Source organism: Crocuta crocuta, unplaced genomic scaffold (genome assembly GCF_008692635.1).
Source record: "Crocuta crocuta isolate KB4526 unplaced genomic scaffold, BGI_CrCroc_1.0 scaffold197, whole genome shotgun sequence".
Taxonomy (NCBI): Eukaryota; Metazoa; Chordata; class Mammalia; order Carnivora; family Hyaenidae; genus Crocuta; species Crocuta crocuta.
The window spans coordinates 1,440,273-1,455,666 of NW_027532002.1; the positions used below are offsets into that span (position 1 = coordinate 1,440,273).

At 38.9% G+C, this 15,394-nt stretch overlaps 1 protein-coding gene across 4 annotated transcripts in view; it reads right to left on the minus strand.

Annotated features, from left to right (window-relative positions):
- Positions 1-15,394, minus strand: part of ANLN (anillin, actin binding protein) — a 49,139-nt gene that overhangs the window by 18,713 nt on the left and 15,032 nt on the right. For 2 of the 4 annotated variants that reach the window (XM_077775304.1, XM_077775301.1), the window contains exons 5-14: positions 14,942-15,170; positions 12,306-12,496; positions 11,935-12,042; positions 8,267-8,390; positions 4,888-4,998; positions 3,551-3,789; positions 2,704-2,849; positions 2,334-2,481; positions 1,596-1,731; positions 809-991 (exon numbers count right to left, since the gene is read on the minus strand). In XM_077775304.1, coding sequence (XP_077631430.1) covers positions 809-991; positions 1,596-1,731; positions 2,334-2,481; positions 2,704-2,849; positions 3,551-3,789; positions 4,888-4,998; positions 8,267-8,390; positions 11,935-12,042; positions 12,306-12,496; positions 14,942-15,170 — 1,615 coding nt within the window. The remainder of the gene's footprint in view (positions 1-808; positions 992-1,595; positions 1,732-2,333; positions 2,482-2,703; positions 2,850-3,550; positions 3,790-4,887; positions 4,999-8,266; positions 8,391-11,934; positions 12,043-12,305; positions 12,497-14,941; positions 15,171-15,394) is intronic. The other 2 variants (XM_077775303.1, XM_077775305.1) reach the window with 2 other exon arrangements.

Sequence of the window (15,394 nt, forward strand, 5' to 3'; positions counted from 1 at the left end):
CTTCCACACCACACCCAAATCGGACAACAGCAATAATCAGAACCTAAGTCACCTCATTCCTACAATAATGCTCCGACTTTTTAAAGATCTACATTCTTTTTTTTCCCTGTACCTCAGGTTCACTTCTCACCTATGTCTAGCCCTCCTTGCCCTCAAAGAGAATGGTCCACACAAATGAAAATTTAAAGGAATCTTAAGGTAACTTCACCAAAATTTAATGAAACTTTATTAAGCTTGCTATAATTATCCTGCTGTGTTTTCAGATCTTGGTGCCATATTCTCCTTTACGTTGCTATGATTTTTCATAGAATACATGTTTATACTTATTCAATCTATAGTGTCAATGGCGATACAATTTCAATAGAACCATCTTCACTGTGATGATTTTCACCTCTACAACCAATCATTCAAGATTCGAGGGATGGATTTAAAACAGAAGAGAATAAGTAAAATAGATTCTCTTAGATGTCCCAATACTTTCCACAATAAAATTAAATAATGAAAGTTGAATGATCTGCCATGTCAAGATGATCTCATCTTGGGAAATACTTCATGCTCAACACTATGTTTACCTAGCCTTCCTTCCAGTTAGAGCCATGTCCGTTACCATGTGGATCAGCAACCATGAATGAAATTTTCCCATGGTTATTTTTATGCACATATCTTCATCAACGGAACTAAAGGCCCAAGATACAAGCTGCACATCCTTCTGCATGCTCTACTTGCTCACATTTGCATAATTCCTGTCTAGGTAAGGTTCACTATGTAACATGGGATCTAGAAACGGTGCCAATAAAAATCACCATACCTGGTTTCTGAACTGTACCACAGACAAAATCTGCTTTTAGAGGCAAGCGGATTTCTGACAAAGTAACTGATCCCTTGGATGCGACAAATTCACTTGGGGATATAGGACCAGCCTTGTTCTTCCTCTGGGGCCCTTCATTCTTCAATTTATTCAACTCATCAATCAAAAGCGTTCTCTTCTCAGCTATGTAAAAATATGCAATGTCACAGATATTAAAATTGCAGCTGTCTCTAAATGAGACCAATTCAAGAAAATGCACTGATGTGGCAAATGTACGTAAGATCAAAGGCAAGATCAGTACTTCTCTGTACAAGCAGGTGGTGGGTAGTTGAGTAGAACCTTGACTGCCCATCTGTTTACCATGTCTTTGTAATTTAATGCTTGAACTTTCAGCCAGTTTTCTTGTATGGTACGGTATAATCTCTCCACCCTAACATGCCCTGTCATCTGTCACTACACACACATAACAAAGTTAACAGACTTTTTTAGCTACGTGTAGGTAGCTAGGTGTACACACACACACACACACACATATTGATTTTTTGCCTACTTCAAAACTACATTTCTTCAACTGCATTCCAATTCCTTTCACCTTTCATGCAAACTACATTTTACTTTACATGCAGAGTATTCACAAATGTTATAAGAAACAAACAAGCAGATACAAAGGTCAACTAAAACAGAAAAAGCCCTTCCTTTAAAATAGCGATTTCTAACTATCCTGGACAAAATGAGTCTTTCCTGGTTTGAAATTCTGTCAGAATGGTTTCAGGTGTATCACACGTACTAGCAATGAGGAGAAGTCTTTCTGCTTCAGCTTCTTCTAGTGACCCTTTTCCGTGATCTTCATCAACACAGCAGTTAAGAGCCTGGCTGGCTTGATAGATTACTGTCTGCTGCAAATTTATTTCATTATTGAGTTCCTAGGGAAACCAATGAAACAAGAAAAAATAAACCTCATGTTTTTTATCACCATTTTCACTTTATTTAAACTTCAGTTGTAACTAATCCTGTTGGATAATTTCCAAACTATCCAGAAAGGAAAGTCAAAATGAAATTGTTTCACTGTTCAAGTGTCTGGACTATGCACCTAAAACATGCAACATGCTGTAAAAATTACACTATAATCACTCTTATGAAAAGACTTTCAATTCATACTTAATAAAAATTATAATCAGGGTTATAGTTGACAAAGTAAAGACTTAGATTTAGCATCAAAGACCCTCTAAGAACCAAATGAATTTCACAGGTCATTACCATCCAATTTATAGTTATGCTTTAAGGATATTTATGACAAACGTGTTTAAATGTTTCAGAAATATCAAACATGCTTCCTACCTGCCCTACAAAGAGGACCTTTCTCAAGTTATAATGAATTCAAGAGTGATTTGCTGAGCTCCAGTGTGTCACATACTGTTCTAGTCGCTCAGGGTATGGAGATGACTAGGGCTGGGCCCTTATCCTTAAGGAGTGTACAGTCTAATACAGAAAACACTGCAAATCTTCTGTTAGCAGAAGTACATACCTGCATTTTCTGTTTGATATTCACTTGACCAGGAAAGGCATTCTTTTTCTCATCCAACTTTGAAGTAACATCTTCCTTACGAACAATCACCTGCTTTATTGAAGGACGTTCTGTTTCTTTGAATCTTTGAGATCTGTATGCATCAATGCTTCAGGAAATAAGGTATACTCTATTAGAAATCCAGCAACACGCTGAGCACTCTCTTTTACTGAACATGTGGAAAATGACATTTGGTAAAAGAGACTGACAAATGTTATTCCGAAGTTTTATACAGGTGAATTCATAACACTGTAATTATAAATTATAACACAACGTGGTACATCTAAACCATGACCCTGAGTGAGCGAATGCCTTCTGAAAACCTGCTTACCTATAAAGAAGATCACGATCTTCAGAACCAATGCTATCACCTGACTCAGCTCGAGGAACACGGGTTCTTTGAAATTTTCCTGGCTTTGGACTTTCATCACTTACGCTGGTATCTTTCAATTCCAATTGAGGTGAGGAAACTAAACTCTGCAGTGAACCACATCAGGTATTAGATTTTACGGATGACACTGAATCTAAATGATAACTCTGAGGAATTGAATAAACTCTCTATTATCAGGAAATGAACATCCAATAAGTCAACCGATTTATGATTCATCATAAAAACAAGGCAAACAAAAAAATAGGTTCCTAAATAGTAGATGAATAAAAGTGCAAAGACAGCTAAAACCTGCACTTGTAACTCTCTTAAAACATATTTCTAATTGAATCAATTTCTACAACTTTAGCTATTCAATTTGGGTGATAGCTAATAACAATAGTTGGCTCTCAATAAATGTTACTTGTCTGTCTGGTGCTATATACTAATATACTAATGATTTAATATTCACATCAACCCCATAATGTGGGCACTATTTTTAACCTCTTCTAACAGGTGAGGGAACTGTGGCAAAGAGGTTAAATAACCCGGCGAATAAACAGCCAATGGCAGAGCCAGGATTTGAGCCCAATGCCTGACCTTTTACACCATGTCACAGTTTGCATTTATCTAAGGTCACAGGAAACCACTGAAGCATTTTAAGCTCCCTTTTAAGAGCTATAACATGGGGGTTTCAGAACCCCCCTGGCTACAGCGTGCCAGATCCCCATGCGCCAGCTCAAACAGAAGGGGATCTCCGGATTGCCGTTTCTTTGTGTCCCAGGCCTGTTGACATTCAATCTTTTCTTACCTCTGGACTTACCCCACCAACTGTCTGTGCTAACGGAGCAAGTAAAGACATGGAGGAGATGTTCAGTGCATCCTCCTGCTCCTCGGGGCTTTCTTCTTCTGCGTGGTCTACCTCCTCCTGGCTCTTTTCCACGTCCAGCTCACCTTCCGCCAGGACATCACTGAAGATGTCATTAATTACTTTTGAACTATTGATATCATCATCATCATCCACACTCATCTCAATTTCACGTACCACTTCTGGAAAAGATTTCAGGAGATGGACTCTGTGACTTAGACCTTTAAGAATTAAAGGGACAGCAGAGCAGACCTGACCTTCACATGCTTACTAACTAAACAGCAGAGCAGCGAAGGATGGAACTGTCAAAAGCTGACTAAAACGCTTTGGGTACAAGAAAGAATATTAAGTAAGAATGTAAACAAGAAGCTAATAGGCAAAAGAGTCAGACTTACAAAAATTGGCTCTTTTGAGTAACTCTTTTTCTGTTTTTTTGGGGAGTGCCTTTTCACATGGCTGTCAATAATAGGAAAATATTAACAGCCCTTAAGGCAGGGCTCCCAAATAATCTTCAAGAACCACTAATCCCTCTAACAGTATATGAAGACTAGGGAAAGGCAGTACATTTCCTATCCCTATGAAAGTGAGTAATAGCTTTAATCTGATTTTCACAGGGGTCTGTGACCTAGAGATAACTGTTAACAGTACTATCTCTTTGTGGAAGCTAGAATATTTCCTAGTTAAAAAAAGAGAGAAGGGTGCCTGGGTGGCTCAGTCGGTTAAGTGCTCGACTTCAGCTCAGGTCATGAACTCATAGTTCGTGAGTTCGAGCCCTGTGTCAGGCTCTGTGATGACAGCTCAGAGCCTGGAGTCTGTTTCGGATTCTGTGTCTCCCTCTCTCTTTGTTCCTCTCCCACTCATTCTCTCTTTCTCTTTCTCTCAAAAATAAATAAAGACTTAAAAAAAAATTTTTTTTTTTAAAAGAGGGGAAGGCACCTGGGTGGCACAGTCAGGTAAGCGTCTGACTTTTGCTTTCGGCTCACATCACACATAATCTCACAGTTTCATGTGTATGAGACTCATGTCTGGCTCTGTGCTGGTAGCACAGAGCCTGCCTGGGATTCTCTCTCTCTCCCTCTCTCTCTACCCCTCCCCTGCTCACTCCGTCTCTGTCTCTCTCAAAATAAACTTTAAAAATTTTCTTTAAAAAAAGAGAATATTACAGAATCATGAGACATTCTGAAATACAGAACATTATATATTTGAATAGGTGCTTCTATCAATATATTATTTCTTATAGTGAGTTCATAGGAAATAGGAAATAAAGCATAAAAACCAACCAGTCTGCTGCTCAACCTTTGGGTCTGATGTCACTTTTAAAGACTTATCCTCTTCTAAAAACAATGTGATTTTCAAAGGGCTAGACTTCGTCATTTTACATTCAGTGAAACCTAAAAAAGATTTTAAGAAAAAGCATATTAATATATGTAAGATCTTTAACCTCTTCCGTTAAGGAATGTTATGTATTCTTTTTCCTGATTATAAAACTATGCATTTCAAATCTAAAAATGTATAGAGTCCCCCTAGACAACTGTCCTTTCTTAATGTTCCTGTCTCTCTCTTCCTCCCCAACAAGAGAAAGGGGACCCCAATATTGCCAGGTTGCTGTTTCTTCTTCCAGTTTCCCCCTATGTATGCAAATCCTTTTGTTTTATCAGGTCATCATACTATGCATGCTATTCTGCATTTTGTTTTTCACTTTTAGAAAAAAAGTGTCAAGGCGCCTGGGTGGCTCAGTCGGTTAAGCGTCTGACTTCGGCTCAGGTCATGATCTCACAGCTTGTGGATTCGAGCCCCGCGTCGGGCTCTGTGCTGACAGCTCAGAACCTGGAGCCTGCTTCGGATTCTGTGTCCCTCTCTTGTTCTGCCCATCACCCACTCATGCTCTGTCTCTCTCTCTCTTAAGAATAAATAAAACATTAAAAAAAGCGTCAATAAAAACACTTCATAAGCTAGCAATAAAAGGAAACTGAAACTACCTCAAATCAATACTGGCCCAAATGAAAAGCCACTGGCTAACATGATACTCAGTAATGAAAGACTGAAAGCTTTTCATTTAAGATCAGGAAGAAGACAAGGATGCCCATTCTCACCACTTCTATGCAGCAAAGCTTTGGAAGTCCTAGTCAGAGCAATAGGCAAGAAAAAGAAAAAGCATCAAGATTTGAGACGAAAAAGTAAAATTACTTGTTCATAGATAATATGGTCTTATATGTAGAAAACACTATAAACATTCCACACACAAAAAAAGCCTGTTAGAATAAGCAAATTAAGCAAAGATACAGGATATAAAATCAATACACAAAAATCACCTGCATTTCTGTATACTAACAAAAAAAAATCTGAAAAGGAAATTAAGAAAACACTTTTATTACAATAGCATCAAAAAGAATAAAACACTTAGGAAAAAACCTAACCAAGGAGGTAACAGACTTGTACACTGAAAGCTACCAAACATTGCTAAAAAACATTAAATAAGACACAAATAGCTGGACAAACATCCCATGACCATGGATTGGATGACTTAATATTGAAGACTTAATATTATCAAGATGTCAATAGTACCCAAAGCAATCTACAGATTCAATGTATTCTTAGCAAAATCCCAGTGGCATTTTTTTAGAGAAACAGAAAAGTCCATCCTAAAATTCGTATGGAGCTTCAATTCAAGGGATCTTGAATATACAAAATACCTTAGAAAAAGAACAAAATTAGAAGACTGAAGGCTCCTGATTTCAAAACATATTACAAAACTATAGTAATCAAAACAGTATGGCACAAACACAGATACATAGACAGACCAATGGAATAAGAATCGAGAGCCACAAAAGAAAACCTCACATATATGGTGAAATAATCTTTGACAACCTTGCCAAGATGATTTAGTGAGTGAGGAAAGGACAGTCTCTTCAACAAAAGAGGCTGGGAGAACTGGATATCCACATGCAGAAAATGAAGTTGGAATTTTACTTGACACCATATACAAAAATTAACTCACAGTGGATTAAAGACCTAATTGTAAGACTCAAAACTATAAAGCTCCTAAACATAGGAAAACACCCATGACAATGGAATTGTCAATTTCTTGGGTGTGACACCAAAAGCACAGGCCACAAAAGCACAAGTAGACAAATGGGACTACATCAAATTTAAAAACTTTTGTGTATCAAAGGACACATTGAACAGAGTTGAAAAGTCAACCTACGGAATGGGGGAAGATATTTGTAAACTGTGTGTATCTGATAAGAGGTTAGTATTTGGAATATATAACTACAACAACAAAAATAAAGTGCCTTGATTAGAAAATGAGCAAAGAACTTGAATAGGCATTTCTCCAAAGATGATGTACAAATAGCCAACAAGCATATGAAAAGATGTTCAACATCACTAACTGTAAAAGAAATGGAAATCAAAATCACAATGAGCTATCACCTCACACTCTAAGAACGGCTACTATAAAAAAAAAAACAAAAAAACAGAAAATTACAAGTGTTGGAAAGGATATAGGAAAATTCAAATCCTTGTGCAGTGTTGGTGAGATTGTAAGATGGTGTGAATGTTACAGAAAATAGTATCCGCTATATGATCTAGCAATCCCACTTCTGGGTATATATCAAAAGAATTGCATGCAGGGACTTGAAGAAAAATCTGCATACCCATATTGCTAGCAGCACTACTCACAATAACCAAGAAATGGAGGCAACCAAAATGTCCATTGATAAAGAAAATGTACATACACACAATGGAGTACTATTCAGCCTTAAAAATGAAGGAAATCCTGTCACATGCTACAACATGGATAAACCCTGAGGGCATTATGCTAAACTAAATAAACCAGTTACAAAAAGAAAAATACTATATGATTCCACTGCTTTCTAAAGTAGTCAAATTCATAGACACAGTAAGTAGAATAATGGTTACCAAGGGCTATGGAGAGGAAGAAATGGGGGGTTGGTGTTTTAATGGGTACAGCTTCAGTTCTACAAGATGAAAAAGTTCTGGAGATCTGTTCCACAACGATGTGAATATACTTAACACTACTGAACTGTGCACTTAAAAACTGTTAGGATGTTTAGTAATGTGTTTTTCACCACACTTTAAAAAAATAAAAAAATGTTTAAGTGTCTCTGGCATATTAAATGTCATTACATACAAAGCTATCTTATTCTTTTAAGCAGCTACATAATATTTGAGGACATGGATTTGGCATAATTTATTTAAACAGTTTTCTACTGATGAACACTGAGGTCATTTACACCTAATTACTAACAGTGCTACAATCCACCTCTTTGTATAAACATCTTTGCATACTAGTTTTAAAAAGTCAACTTGTAGAAACACTTATAAAGGAGCTAAATTAAAGAGCACGCACACTTTGCAATTCAACAAATATTACTGAATCTTTCCCAAAAAAAAAAAAAAAAAGGAAAAAAGAGTTGTAGTAATTTACCCTCCCATCAAGGGCATGAGTTCTGAGTATGGAAAGAGAACTAAGAAAGAAGCATATTGCATATTGCTAGAAATGAAAGAATGAGTAGAAATAAAGAAATTTATCTATCTTTTACACTGAAGCAGTATTTCTGTTTTCCAGTGCAATTTCCAAAACTAGAGTAGACTGAAAGCTACGTTGTAAGCAGCGCAGAAGTGGAAAATGCTGACCTGTACGTTCTGTGCCTGAAGGTTTTCCTGGTGTTTGATTTTCTGCCACCTTTTCTGTTACTGGAAGTGATGGGGTATTTGAAACAGCTTGTTTTTTGAGGGGAGTGTTCTGACTGTGAATTTCCTGCAAAAAGGAAATGAAGATTTTATTTCTCAAAACTCTAGATCTTTGTTTTTTTACATGTTATTAAATGAAACAAACACAAGTCATTCTTCTACATAGGCTTCTCAGAACAAAACAATATATGCGAAAGGTCCCGGCCATGTCTAGATCACGAGCAGCACTCAGTGCTGGTTCAATATTCTTGGTAATTCCCAGGACGTACAACAGCTTTAACAGACCAGGAGGCAAGAATGAAAATTCGCATCACAGCAGTTTTAGATAAACCGATTTAAGTGAAAGCCACACAGAGCAAAGTAATTCCTTTATGTCACTTATCTCCTCCCCCACCTGTAAAATCTACTGACAGTTCCTGCAACAGGATTCCCCTCAACAGTTACGCAGTGGGTAAAAGGCCAAGGAAACAAAGAACAAAAACAGATTTGGGGGAAAAAAAAGAAAAGAAAGAAAAAGAAAAGAAATCCCTCATCTGAGTCTTCTTTTTAAATATTTACAAGGCCATGGAAGAGAAGCATTTGTTGTTTCTGAAAAGGCTTTATGATTTAAGCAATAGTAGAAATAATCAAACAAGAGTAAGAGTCACAGCGAAATGCTGATGCATAGGAGCACATGTACCCCAACGTTCATAGCAGCACTTTCAACAATAGCCAAATCATGGAAAGAGCCTAAGTGTCCATCAACGGACGAATGGATCAAGAAGATGTAGTTTATAACAACAGAACTCCCCTAGGACCCAGCAATAGCACTGCTAGGAATTTACCCAAGGGATACAGAAATGCTGATGCATAGGAGCACATGGACCCCAATGTTCATAGCAGCACTCTCCACAATAGCCAAAACATGGAAAGAGCCTAAGTGTCCATCAATGGACAAATGGATCAAGAAGATGTGGTTTATCTATACGATGGAATACTACATGGCAATGAGAAAGAATGAAATCTGGCCATGTGTAGCAACATGGATGGAACTCGAGGGTGTTATGCTGAGTGAAATAAGTCAGGCAGAGAAGGACAGCTATCATATGTTTGCACGTATAGGAGGATTAGGAGGAACTTAACGGAGGACCATGGGGGAGAAGAAGGGGGGAAATGGTGGGGGAAAGGGAGAGAGGCAAACCATGAGAGACTCTTGAATGCTGACAAAAACTGAGGACTCATGGATGTGGGGGGGAGGGGGGATGGGCATGGAGGAGGCCACTTGTGGGGATGAGCACTGGGTGTTATGTGGAAACCAATTCGACAATAAACTATTTGTAAAAAAAAAAGTAAGAGTCACAGCAACTAAGGCTTAACAGTCACTTTTCTAAGCCCTTGACATTGCCTCCCTTAGTCCTCCCAATAACCCTATAAATTAGGTGCTGTTATCTCCATTTTACAGACGAGAAGACTGAGACACAGAGGTGTTCAGCCACTTGCACACTCAGCTAGTAACTGGCAGGGCCAGTTTCCAAACCTACATATTCTTATTCTAGAGCTAGTTCCGGACTGTATTGTCTCTCAAATTAGAAGCTTTCGATGCGCAAACACGGGGTAACCATTCGAATGCTGTGCTGCAGAGCCGGCTCTCTTGTGAAGGCAGCACTTCCCTACAATATTCTGTAATAAAGGTGGTTCTCTCCCCTGGACCCTGACAACATGAGGGACAGCCCCTCTCCAGTCTCTAACAGTAATTCCAAGCTCTCAGTGACCTCCCCTCCTGCCCCTGCTCCTCCAGGCTCACGCCAGCTGGTTATACCACACTCAGTCCCTGCCATCACCTGGGTGATCTCGGTAGCCACAGGCACCTTCCAGCCAACATCTCGGCCCCTCAGTTGCACAAACACTGCAGTTCCGAAGACCTTCACCACCACTCCCATTCAGCCATCACTTGAAATCAGTTTCTTCCCTGAAACCCTCCAATCCCTCTAGCTCTTACTCAGGAATTCCTACCAGGTCGTGTTTTTTGGCCTCACGGGGACTTGTAGCCACTTGATGCTTTCCTTCCTGTTACCCTTATTTTCTTACACCTCCATCTAGGTCAGACCTCATGACCCTTCAGTTCAACCACTATCTCACCAATACCTTCAACGCCCTCACCTCAATGGAACTGTACTTGCATTCCTCTTGTCTGGCAAGCCCCATCCCTGGAAAAACCCACTTCTCTGTGTTTACATCCAGGCTTGCCGGACACATCTAGGGGAAAACTCACAGTTGCGAGTTTGACTATTGTGAATGTATGCTCTCGTACCCCACCTGAGTCTCAACACTACTCCTAAGTCCTTCTCCTTCTGGGTCAGCTCTCTCTCCCAGCCTCCAGAGTATGACACCTGTCACCTTCCCTTTCCTAAGGATGAACAGAAGTAACCAGAAAGTCTACCAGTTTTCTGTCACCATAGCTCCAAAACCACCCGCCCCCAAACATTGCCTTCCTCCCTCCTTCTTACCACACAGGGAACCTCTCCTAACCCTTTCCCTTCACTGTGCTCTGGAGTTCATCAACTCTTACCTCTTCAAAGCTTTCCCGCATCCTATCAATCAGCATCACTTATTCCTCTATCATCAATCTCTTACTTTTGACATTAAAATTGATGTAAGTCATCTCGGAGAGAATAAAACAAACACAAACACAAACCATACTCCACTCTCCTTCCCCTCCCAGCCACCACCTCCTTCTTCCCTTCTGTTTCAGAGCCACACTTCCCAGGACGGCCTCTGTTCTCTGGGCTCCGCTCTGCACCCACCAGCACCCACATTCCACCCTCACCGCTTCATTAAAACTGCTCTTGCCAAGTAACAACAAGCTCCTTCTCCCAAAACCCGGTGGCAATGGTCCAGTCTACACTTGACCGCACACACTTTACAATACCAACCACACCATCCTTTCTACAGTTCTTCCTTCCCTTGACTCTGGTAACACCACACTCAATTACTCTCCCCCCCGCCCCCGCCACCTCTTTGGCTGCTCCCTCAGTGGGAACTACAGATGAGTTCTGAGTAGGGCAGGTATCTGAACTCCCTGTTCTTGTATTCAGAATGCTCTTTGCATGCTTCTGTACAACTGTCTGGGGAGGAACGCCACAGATTTATGAGGAATTATTTAGCACGAAATAGTTTAAGACCTGTTGCCCTATATTTCTAGAGATGTAGCAGAAAAACCATGACATGATAAACCGGCAACCAAGTGAAGAAGGTCTTACACACTTACAGAAAGTCTGAAAGTGTGGTATCTGGGGAGAGTATACAATCATTACCAAGTAGATGATGAGAAATACTTTAGAACCAGCATGTAAGTAGAATATTAAAAGAAAATATGAAATCAATTGAATGATGAGAATTTTTAAAATTTGCTTTTAGGTAGGTCATTAGTGAATACGTTAAGAATTCCACTGAATGGGAAAACTTCACAAGAGAAAAGCAGAGCTGGTATGAACACTGAAGGAGTTTATGAATGGACAGTGGCATAGTAAGCTGGGACGGCATAAAGAAGAGTTTTACGACACACAACCAAAAGTTAGATCCTAGCACTGCTTTGGTACCAGGTTCACTTTCATATTTCTTGTTTACACTACCTGTTTGCCTTCTAGTTGTTTGCTTCTTGAGCTTTCGCCTTTTTCTGCACTCCATAAATTGCCCCTGTCAAACCGGCCACGAAGACATGCTAGTTCTTTCTCACGTTCCTAAAACCATCAAGAGCCAATAGTATGTTGAAGAGTAATATCCAAGCACTACTAAACTTTGCTTGTCTTCAGTTGTAAGGTTAAAAAATTCACAAAGTGCATGGAATACAAGACAATAGTATTTCTAATTTGAAATAAGCAATACAAAAAATCACAATGCTATTTATCTCAGTTGAAAAGACTGGTATCAGAATTCACAGTTGGATTTCTAAGGCCTATGCCGAGACCACGTGATGAATGACGTGAAAAGCAGTAAGCCAGACCTGCTTGAGCTGTTGTGCTAGATGAGTGGTAGATGAAGATGTGTTTTGCTTGAATAATCTTTCTTGGATGGCCCTTGTATTGGGAGTGATAACAGGGGTTCTTTGGGGTGTGCTCTGAGCGGGACTCTGTCTGCTGTGCTCTTGACAACGCTCTCCAAAGCGTTCCAGGAAAGGCTTAATTCCTGCTCCTCCTAGAGAAAACACACACATTTCGGAGCCCGTTTAGAAGAAGTAACAATTATAATTTCTACTCAAAAAGTTCTAAAATCCAGCAACGGTTCTAAAATGCTTTGACTCTATTTAGAATCTTCATTCTGAAAGTAAACAGTAGGAAAACAGCTTTAAAAAAGAAACTTACCAATGTCCTAAAATTTATAAGATTTTGTTCTTTAAAAAAGAATGAAGAATTTTTAAATTTTTAAAAGATAGAGCAGATGGAGCACTCTGGTGGACTGGGTGGCTCAGTCCATTGAGTGTGCTTAAAAAAAAAGGGTAGAATGAGAGAGCATGAGAGAGCAGTGGGAGTCAGAAGACCTTTCAACTACATAATCAGAACTGGAAATAATCCTAAAGGACTAGAAAGTTACCCTGTGTTTATTAACAGTACCCCCTAACCACCAAGTGTCCTAGCCACAATTACCCAACCCAAGTACTTATATGTCTATAGACCAATATATTTTATCTTGCTTTTAGCAAGCCTAATATATAAAATCCAGGAATTAAATCCTTCTCTCTCAAGAGAAAAATTAGAGCTTATTCACTTTATCAAGGAATGTCTTCATTCTATAAAGTCTTAAAAGAGTATTCCTTTGAAGTAGTATGAAGTACATTTAAAGTAGAACAAATGGGTAGTGCCTGGGTGGCTCACTTGATTGAGCATCTGACTTTGGCTCACGTCATGACTCAAGGTTCGAGAATTCAAGCCCCACAGGGGGCTCTCTGCTGTTAGCATAGCCCACTTTGGATCCTCTGTCCCCTCTCTCTCTCTGCCCCTCCCCGGGCTGATCTCGATCTCTGCCCCCTCCCCCAAAATAAATAAACTTAAAAAAAAAGTAGAACAAATGGGATATATACCACCTCCATCATGAGGATGATAGGGTTGTACTATATGAAAAGAGGCTAATCTCTATCAGAAATCAGCATTTTCCTACAAAAGGCCAAACAGTAAATATTCTGAGCTTTGCAGGCTCATGTGGCCACGGTTGTAAGTACTCAATTCTACCCTGAAGCATGAAAGCAGCCACTGACAACATGTAAATAAATGGGCACGGCTATGTTCCAATAAAACAGGTAAAAGGCACAATTTGACCCAAAGGCATATTTTGAAGACTCCACATGTCGCTTCTTATCATTATCTCTAACTAAAATCCACTGAGAATAGGGGTGCCTGGGTGGCTCAGTCAGTAAAGCATCCGACTTCGGCTCGGGTCATGATCTCACGGTTTGTGAGTTTGAGTCCTGTGTCAGGCTCTGTGCTGACAGCTCGGAGTCTGGAGTCTGCTTTGGATTCTGTGTTTCCCTCTCCCTCTGCCCCTCCCCCACTCATACACACTCTCTCAAAATAAATAAACATTAAAAAATATTTTTGATAAAATCTAAGAATACAAAAAATACTAAGAACACAAAGAATATAAAGAAACATGTAAATTAAATATCTCTGAGGCCTGATAATAAATTCTGGGCATATCCAATAGCCAAGAATAATAATTAAAAAAAAGCCTTCTTATCTATGCCATAAGTCTTTAGAAAATTGGGGATAACTCATCCTATCCCATGTGGGGATTTTGCTGTTGCTTCGAATTCTCATTTCAGCTCCTGTGGAAACTGCTGCTTTCCTAGCCCATAACTAATGGATTCCCACTGTTATCTCTGTCTACTTCTCTTTTATAATGAACTACAGTTTCCCAGAGATTATCTTTTTAAGAAGCTAAAATTTTAAATTGAAAATCTTTCCAAAGGCAATTCTAATGAAAAAAATTATTGTTCAAAATAAACTATCTCTCCATATATTTGAGCCATACTCTTTAGTCTTGGGTTTCTCAACCAATAGCACGTGGGGGTACACCAGAAGGTTTAAGCCCCCACAAAGTAAATACAGATTTCTAGGAACATCAATTTACTATAGGGAACTTTGAATTTTCACATGTATATACTCACACACAATATACACACATATAAATATAATTAGGAGTGGGGTCATTTATACACACATTCATTTTCCTTTGCTATCAGGGGTGACTTAATACTGAAGTTTAGAAAACATTGCTCTGCACATTTGGTTACGAGAACATTTCTCCATCATGCCCTTAAGATGTGATTTCCAGTTGTATATGCTTTGTCTCCATCTAAAAGTATAGAAGAAAGTATCTACCATGGTCGTTCTAGAAAAAAACCATGTTTAAACTGTTAAAATGTAACAAGTTACATACTATGACCAGAACTGGACAAGTCTACTCTAATGAATATTCATTCAATAAATGAGAGCTGGATTTGAAGAAGTTCCATTGTACACATTCAGGCCCTTGCCATGGCAAACCAACACTGAACACACAATTCACAACTGGAAACCTAAAATGCTGAGAACAGACCTTCTGAAAACAGTCAGCAATAACTAGATTTTTTAAAAGATACATAACCTGGTGTTGCAGATTTGCCTTTAGATTGAGACTGCCGACATATTTCTCTATTTAATTCTTCTTTGGGCCCAACTGTCTGCGACACGGTTGACTTCCCAGTTGGTTTCGATATCTCTGTTTTCAGGGGACTAACAGGAGTTTTCTGAAGTAGCTCAGGATTTTGTACCTCACAGATTTTAGGATCAGCAATAGATACAGTAGAAGACTTCACTGGGGAAGAAGCAGCTTTCTGAAACATGATAACACTTAGGGTAAATAACAATATTCACAATATCTAAAGGTAGTCTACAATATCTAAAGGTAGTCTTAAAACAAGTCAAATTCTATTTACTTAGTAGCCTTTATGTAAACTTATGAAAAAAAAATTTTCTCCCTAATAGATGAAACCAATTTGAAAGGTTTGACCAAAAAAAAAAAAACAAAAAAAAAAAAAACAACAACTTTGATAATGCT